We start from the raw sequence: 9,020 nt of genomic DNA, 5'->3' as shown, positions 1-9,020 counted from the left end.
ATGTAACTTAAAAATAGCACCACCATGGTCTTAAGGTGCCAATTAACGATGCAATTTCACCCAATGATCAATTAATTGTGATTGGAAGAAAAAGATCGGAAAGCATCCATTTTCAAAATATTTTTCATTTTCATTGTTATAGACAATATTTTTAAATATCAGTTTCACCCTGCACCCATTTAATTCCTGTATTTTAAATAAAAATATTTATTATTCTAACGGAGATAAAAATGAAGAAATGATAAAAAAATATTGTTATAGATGATATTTTTACATTTCGGCCCCACGTCCTTTTAATACCGTTATTTTAACAAATGTATTAATCTAACAGTGATAAAGAAGTTCAAACAATAAAAATCATTGTTATAGATGATATTTTTTTACATTTCGGCTTCACCCTGCTCCCTTTTTTCCTTGCACCTATATTTAATGTACACCTGCTGAGTAGTCACAACACAGCACTGCAAGACACACAGGTTGAAGTCTACAGCCCACAGTTCTGGGAACAGGCATGGCTCATACGAAACAGAAAGGTATACTTTAAACAGTATGTGCTGTATGTAAAGTTAGGAAGACAAATGACGGCTGCAAGATCTTACAAAACAGAAATAATATGATTTAAGCTGTAAAATTCACTTCACATGGGTATAAGTGGGAGATAATATGCGAGATCCGCAAGCCATATGTTATAAATAGGAGGGAGGATGAGGCAGGGAGAGGAGGAGTGAGTAGTTAATATACATCTCACAACATGGCAGCGTAAGTAATAAAAGGGCGCCCAGAAATTTGGGCACCCAGGAAAGCCAAGAGTAGAATATCGGTAAATATGCAAATATTCCACTATTCAAGTGTATAGAAGGATCGCAAAATATCAGTTTTAAATACTTAAACCTTACCTTACTCTCACATAGAATCCTCTTCTCCAATGCCTAACCCTAACCCCCCCCCTCCCCCCCCTTCCCATAGGTAGCCAGACTTAGGTGCCTCCAGTATAGGTAGCTAGGTGTTGGTGCCTTCAGTATAGGTAGCCAGGAGTAGATGCACTCCCTCAGTATAGGTAGCCAGCTATAGGTGCCCCCAATATAGGAAGTCAGGTGTAGGTGCTCTCAGTATAGTTAGCCAGCTATAGGTGCCCGTAGGCAAACGCAGGGGGGGATTACAGCTGCCCAGAATCCCCCCTCAGACCAGGGCCGGTGCAGTGTCTGGAGACAGGTACAAGTTGAGACACCAGAATATTTGCAGGTATCCTGCAGTTCACAGCACTGCCCCCTTTCTTTCCCTCCTACAGTTGACTTTTGATGGAGCAGCAGCATGTATACAGAGCATGGAGCAGCAGTGTGTGTACAGAGCATGGAACAGCTCTGGGGAACTTAACAGAGTCACGTATGAACACTTTCCTGTGCCCCTGCTGTGTGAATGCTTCACTTTCCCCTCAATGCTGTCCTCATTATTATCTGTATCCAAACTGCTCCTGATTGATCCCGTACGGTATCGGGAGCAGATCGGACATTTAGGAACTAATTGTCAGATCCTGTCAGTCGGGAAATTGCATTATGTGTACCCAGCATGATGTCCTACCATATTATTATACTGTATTATGCGTGGCTGAGGGAGACCTTTCAGGATTACCCCCCTTGAAAATCCTGGTTTGCCCATGGGTGCCCCCCTTGGAAGCCAGTGCCCTGAGCGACCACTCCGGTCGCTCATATCAAAGGCCGGCTATGTGTAGCAGGCCGAACGGCTGAGCGAGGAGGAAGGAAGTGAGGACAATGAGGGGCATACAAGCCTATGGTGGCTGGAAGATGCCTCGGGTACCTGAAAGAACAGACTTTAATTTCAGCTCTGGTATCCTTTAATGTTATTCAGCTTTATATAGATAAGTTGATAGTTAACTCTATAAATGGTGTTTTAGCAGCACGCTAAAGCAGTGAAAAGGTTAAAAAAAAGTGCAAAGTAGAAGACCACCACCAGAATCTTGAAATGGCATGTTTAGAAAATGTTAGGTTGTCATAAGAAATTAGGTTTTTCAAGTGCATTGCATGATATGTGTCTATAGGTTGATTATTGTCTAAACTCACTAGTTGTTGGGCACTGGGCAGGCATACATGAAATAAAGGCATCTAGAAAACAGGGCGCACGGTATTGCAGATAGTAGAATATCGCTAAAAAAAGCAATATTCTACTGCTGGATTCCATAGTAAACTATCAGTAATACTGATATTTTACTATAGCTAACCTAACCCTACTCTCACACAGAAGTCTCCCCTGTTGGTGCCTAACTGTAAAACTCCCCTGGTGATGCCTAACCCTAAGACCCCCCCTGGTGGTGCCTAACCCTGAGATCCCCCCATGGTGCCTATCCCCGGTGGTGCCTACCCTTATACTCTGCCTTATCCACTATTGCTGCTAAGATGCTAATTTTGGGCACTGAGAGGTGGCCGATGAGTGGCAATCATTTAAAGAGACTCCATAACAAAAATTGCATCCTGTTTTTTATCATCCTACAAGTTCAAAAAGCTATTCTAATGTGTTATGGCTTACTGCAGCACTTTATACTATCACAGTCTCTGTAATAAATCAATGTATCTTTCCCCTGTCAGACTTGTCAGCCTGTGTCTGGAAGGCCTGCCAAGTTCTTCAGTGTTGTGGTTCTGCTGTGAACTCCCCCTTCCAGGCCCCTCTCTGCACACTGCTTGTGTGTTATTTGGGATTAGAGCAGCTTCTCTCTTCTCTCTTATCTTTTACAAGCTGGATAAATCGTCCTCTGAGCTGGCTGGGCTTTCACATACTGAAGAATTACAGACAAGGGCAAAGCTGTTTGCAGGAAGAAGCAAGCAGCCTGAAACTTCAGTGCATGAGAACAGGGGGAAAGAAACACACAAATGATCTCTTGAGATTCAAAAGGAAGGGTGTATACAGCCTGCTTGTGTATGGATGTACTTTCTATGTGTGGACATACTGTACATCAACCTACTTCCTGTTTTGGTGGCCATGTTGTTTGTTTATAAACAAACTTTTTAAAACTGTTTTTGAAATGTTACATTCTTGTCAGATTCTTGTTCAAGGTTCTACTTACATAAAGAAGAATTAAAATGCGCCTGTAAGCGGTAAGGCACATCCGCTGAAAGCCCGGGGGGATGGGTCCACACGCGCTGTGGCCTGCAGCGCGGTCTCCGATGGCCTGGGAGTTCCGTCTCTCTGGGCAGTGGGCGGAGCCTATGCCTGGCGTGCTGATAGCACGCATGCCAGGCATAGGCTCCACCCACTGCCCCGAGAGACGGAACTCCCAGGCCATCGGAGATCGCGCTGCAGGCCACAGCGTGCGTGGACCCATCCCATTTCAGCGGATGTGCCTTACCGCTTACAGGCGCATTTTAATTCTTCTTTATGTAAGTAGAACCTTGAACAAGAATAAATTGATACCCTTGGTAATACACTATGGAGCGCTCCTGTTGTTTCTTCTAGAATGCAGCTAATCCAGCCTGACTCAGAGCACCTGATCTGCATGCTTGTTCAGGGGCTGTGGCTGAAAGTATTAAAGACACAGGATCAGCAGGAGAATCAGGCAGCTGGTATTATTTTAAAAGGAAAAACCCATATCCTTCTCGGTTTAGGTCCACTTTAATGATTACTACTATTTGAAGCATCTATAGAAGTGAATATTACCAGCACAGGACCAATAGAGAGCTAATACTGCGGCCCCGGTGTGGTCACAACCTCTGCATCCCCTATTGCTACTCTACTGAAAACTGATATAGGCTGGATGCACACATAACGTGAAAGGTCGCGTTTTCATATCACGTGCCAGGGGGGGGGGGGGGGGGGGGTTGTGCGTTTTCGCTGAGTTTTTACTGCATTTTTGGTGTCTTTGAGTTAGCGCTTTTTTTACCGCAGATGCGTTTTTTTAAACATTTTGCATGCGTTTCAATGCGTTTGCGTTTCGCATATACAAAACACATATGCGTTTTGTATGCATTGTTCATGCTTTTTCCAATTGCTATTTAACCTCCCTGGCGGTAAGCCCAAGGTGAGCACGGGCTATGCCGCCGGGAGGCACCGCTCAGGCCCCGCTGGGCCGATTTGCATAATTTTTTTTTTGCTACACGCAGCTAGCACTTTGCTAGCTGCATGTAGCATCCGATCGCCGCCGCTACCCGCCGATCCGCCTCTATTCCTTGCGCCGCGGCCGCCCCCCCCCCCCCCCAGACCCCGTGCGCTGCCTGGCCAATCAGTGCCAGGCAGCGCTGTGGGGTGGATGGGAGTGGCTGGGGGGATGCCGCTGCTTTGCTGCCCCCTGGCGGATTTTTTTAAACCGCCAGGAGGGTTAAGCAAATAACTAGGAAGACAACAGGAAGCGGAAATACATGACAAAACAATAATAAAAAAACGCATGAAAAATGCATACCATTGCATTTCCATTGACTTTCATTATGTGCATTTTTGATGCATTTTTTTATATTATGCAACAAAACATGCGTTTTTAAAAACACGTTGTTAGAAAATGCATATGCGTTTTTTTATATGCGTTTTTTCCTGCGGGCCCATAGACTTCCATTACCAGCAAAAACACAGCATTTTCCGCAACGCTAGTGTTTCTGCTAAGTGTACACCTGCCATAAATCAAGATAACAGCTAATGTTTTCCAATATACATGAATTACAATTATATCCAAAATTATAATATAGTTATTAACAAAAGTGGATAAAAATGTTCATAATTTGTAAACAGTAGAGAAAACGTAAGGAATTAGTAGTATTTGGACATATGAGCCATCTCCCAACTGACCAGGATAAAAAAAATGCCTGCATGAGATCATCCTCATGGCTCCCAACTGACCAGGATTCAAAATATGCCTGCATGAGACCACTGGCATGAGCTCAACTGCTGAAGATGGCATGAGCTCAACTGCCGAAGATGGCAGTTGGAAGTCATTAGTCAGTTAAATGCCATTGGAAACTGCAGCAATTTGCGAGTCTCCAGCTGAATTTATATCTTAGAAGAAAAAAAAGGCTTTTGGAAGAAGAAAAACCTGACAAGAGGACTGAATAGGACATCATGATGACTGGACCAGGCCCAAGCCATGGGCAGGGATCATCGAGGAGGAGGGGGAAGAAGAGGAGCAGAGGAGGGCCGGCTGTCAGCAGCCAGGCCACAACAGGGAAGCAGAGGGCGAAGAAAAGAAGACGGAGGGGTCCAAAGCCCTGGCTGCCAGACCTGCGGCTGACCATGGAGGACAAGATGGATCTCCAAGGCACTGGGATGCTCCGCTGCGCAGTGTTAGAGGCGGCTGTGAAACTCTTGAGACAACAGTTCCAGGATGCGACTGGTCTTCCTTGCATCAGAGCAGTGTGCTTTCCGGTCAGACCCAGAACAGTGCCCACTGTTCAGTTCCACGTGGATTGCCAACATCAGCATGGATTTGTCACCGCATGTGAAGGTACAAAGGTGGTGGTTGCAGACAGCTACAAGGCCATGGCTTTTGGAAGTATGGCCATCAGGCAGATAAAAGACAGCTACAAAAACTACATGAAGGACCCAACAAAAAACATGGAGTATCTAGCGGTGGACCAACAATCAAGCACCAACAAAGACTGCGTCATCCATTGCATTGCAAATGCCTACGAGCTGCTGGCAGCAGATGGGAACCCGGAGTGTGTGTACAACAAGCAACTTATGAGACCGCATCTGCTGCAGTGCTTCACCAACAGGAAGATAACTGAATTTCCCAAGGATTACAAACCAGCAGGACAACCTTCAGTGAAACCTTTTAAATGGAAGCCCTGAAGCTAGAGTGGATTCTCCATTGCATTGCTTGCCTCCCATCACCTGCAACACTAGCATCTCTGCAATGATACAGTCACCGGTCACGTAAGTAGTAGCTGACAATTCTCCTAACATGTTAATCTTTACTAACTCAGGAATGAGATGCCATGCTAGCAAATGAAAGCCACTAGCCACTTATTAATGAACTGGCTGCTTAATAACTAACCGGCAGGTGGAATTCATTTGCTAATGCCCTAATTTTTAATAGATTTTTTTTGGGGGGGTTCAAATTTTTTTTTCTATACCATCAAATGTATAAATGAATAAAAATAGCTCATAATGGCATCATCCTGGGTTAGTGATGATTTACATGTAAGAAGGATTGTCCACCCGACCCAAGCCATACCTTCTGCTTCCACGCTGCAAACATCTATCCGCTCCACTCCAACATCCTAATCGCCTCTGTCTGCATGCTGAAACATCTAGCTCAGCTTTAACACCCCTCTACAAGCAGCCTAATAAACAGGCTGGGTTAGTATCTAAAAACAAAGCTTGGTGAGTATCTATAAAAAAAAGTCTGAGTAAGTATCTAAAAAATACAAAGCTAGGTAAGTATCTATAAAACAGTCTGGGTAAGTATCTAAAAAAAACAAAACTAGGTGAGTATCTATAAAACAGTCTGGGTAAGTATCCCCCAAAAAAACAAAGCTAGGTGAGTATCTATAAAACAGTCTGGGTAAGTATCCAAAAAAAACAAAAACTAGGTGAGTATCTATAAAACAGTCTGGGTAAGTATCTAAAAAAAACAAAGATAGGTGAGTATTTATAAAACAGTCTGGGTAAGTATCTAAAAAAACAAAGCTAGGTGAGTATCTATAAAACAGTCTGGGTAAGTATCTAAAAAAAACAAAGCTAGGTGAGTATCTATAAAACAGTCTGGGTAAGTATCCCCCCAAAAAACAAAGCTAGGTGAGTATCTATAAAACAGTCTGGGTAAGTATCTAAAAAAAACAAAGATAGGTGAGTATTTATAAAACAGTCTGGGTAAGTATCTAAAAAAACAAAGATAGGTGAGTATTTATAAAACAGTCTGGGTAAGTATCTAAAAAAACAAAGCTAGGTGAGTATCTATAAAACAGTCTGGGTAAGTATCCCCCCAAAAAACAAAGCTAGGTGAGTATCTATAAAACAGTCTGGGTAAGTATCTAAAAAAACAAAACTAGGTGAGTATCTATAAAACAGTCTGGGTAAGTATCCCCCCCAAAAAAACATAGCTAGGTGAGTATCTATAAAACAGTCTGGGTAAGTATCTAAAAAAACAAAGCTAGGTGAGTATCTATAAAACAGTCTGGGTAAGTATCTAAAAAAACAAAACTAGGTGAGTTTCTATAAAACAGTCTGGGTAAGTATTCCCCAAAAAACCAAAGCTAGGTGAGTATCTAATAAACATGCCAGGTGAGTATTATCCTTCACTCAGGGCAATAACTTTCCTCTTTATCTTTACATTTTTGTTGTTGCTGTAGCACCCCCCCCCCCCAAAAAAAAATACATAATGTTAAAAAATCCAAAAAAAAAAAATTCCTCCCCTCTCTCTGAACATTCTTTTGTTTGTTTTTTTTTAAATAATGTGTATTAGGTTTGTACTGACAGACTGACCAAATGACAAATCAGGGTTCACAATGAAGCTGGGCATACACTATTAGATATTTTTGGAGATCAGATAAACAATCAATATCCCCTTAATATTGATCCTTTATCTGAGTACCACCCTGCACAAACTGGCGGGCGACCCCTGCGCCCCCTGGGTAATCAAGAAAAGAAATGGCTATCTTAACTAATGTTTTATTGATATATTGATCTAAAAAGATTTGAGAATGACCTAATTTTTAATAGATTTTTGTTTTAATCAATTTTTCCATACACCAAATGTCTAAATTATGACAAATGTCTAATGATGATTGTCCACCTTCACACAGCCAGGCATACAGACTTACACCGACTGAATGACATACCCTGCCTGAAGTAGAGTGACGCACACAGACACACACTCACTGACTAACTGCAGTGATAGGGCAGAGCATAGAGGTTAGGAGATAAAAGGTTAGACAGACTCACCGGGACTGTAGTGATAGGGTAGGGCATGCAGGTTAGGAGATGTAGGGATAGACTGACTTACAGTGACTGTAGTGATAGGGTAGGGCATGCAGGTTAGGAGATGTAGGAATAGACAGGCTCACAGTGACTGTAGTGATAGGGTAGGGGGCATACAGGTTAGGAGATGTAGGGATAGACTGACTTACAGTGACTGTAGTGATAGGGTAGGGCACGCAGGTTAGGAGATGTAGGAATAGACAGGCTCACAGTGACTGTAGTGATAGGGTAGGTCATACTGGTTAGGAGATGAAGGGTTAGACAGACTGACAGTGACTGCAGTGATAGGGTAGGGGGCATACAGGTTAGGAGATGTAGGGTTAGACAGACTCACAGTGACTGTAGTGATAGGGTAGGGCATACAGATTAGGAGATGTAGGGTTAGACAGACTCACAGTGACTGCAGTGATAGGGTAAGGCATACAGGTTAGGAGATGTAGGGATAGACTGACTCACAGTGACTGTAGTGATAGGGTAGGGCATACAGGTTGGGGAATGTAGTGTTAGATAACAGTATTTGTATGTTCTCGTCTGAAGCATGGTTACCTTTGTTTAGTGTCTGTGAAGTCCCATTCTGCAGATATTCCCATTTTCTGCTAGCCTGCAGGTGGAAGTGGGAATGCCTGAGAAATGGGACATCAAACAAAGTAAACATGCTATTTTCCTATTAATCATAATTAGCTACTTAATTTTGTCTCTGTGAAGTCCCTTTCTTTAGTAATCTGCTCTTCTCAGAGGGAATATTTCAGAAATGTAACATCACAGAGACACAGTAAAGGCGCAAAGCTAATCATGCCCCAGAATAGCAAATACAAATACTTGTTACTAAAGAGAAAAAAATATACAAAAACAAAACAAAAAACACAAGGTAAAAGATGACTAGCATCTATTAGAGTAGGGTAGCTTAGTGTAGTGTAGGACCTGTCCGAGAGGAGTCTACCTTGGCGTTGGTGGGCAGGCTTACAATCTTTTGGCCAAAGATGTTCAGGTTATCTGCAGGGAATAAGGTGCCCGTACACTTATCAATTTTATCCGGCAGTTTTGATCATTATGATTAAATCTGCTGGAGAACGATGCCATAATATGGCTGTCCGATCATAATCTGA

General features: G+C 42.8%; 1 protein-coding gene across 1 annotated transcript; it reads left to right on the top strand.

Moving 5' to 3' along the window:
- The first annotated feature begins 4,791 nt into the window (after nucleotides 1-4,791).
- Nucleotides 4,792-6,904, top strand: LOC137522508 (uncharacterized). The gene is made up of 2 exons (XM_068242582.1): nucleotides 4,792-6,628; nucleotides 6,680-6,904. Exon 1 carries the CDS (start codon nucleotides 5,056-5,058, stop codon nucleotides 5,782-5,784), a length of 729 nt encoding a protein of 242 aa, XP_068098683.1. The 5' UTR covers nucleotides 4,792-5,055; the 3' UTR covers nucleotides 5,785-6,628; nucleotides 6,680-6,904.
- Nucleotides 6,905-9,020: the final 2,116 nt, after the last annotated feature.

The sequence above is a fragment of the Hyperolius riggenbachi genome, chromosome 6, assembly GCF_040937935.1.
Source record: "Hyperolius riggenbachi isolate aHypRig1 chromosome 6, aHypRig1.pri, whole genome shotgun sequence".
NCBI classification, from domain to species: Eukaryota; Metazoa; Chordata; class Amphibia; order Anura; family Hyperoliidae; genus Hyperolius; species Hyperolius riggenbachi.
The sequence above is the reverse complement of the archived record's forward strand: the minus strand, read 5'-3'. Positions and strand labels throughout refer to the sequence as shown.

Coding starts and splice junctions, on each gene's coding strand:
- LOC137522508 (XM_068242582.1), top strand. CDS start 5,056: ATGATGACTGGACCAGGCCCAAGCCATGGGCAGGGATCATCGAGGAGG.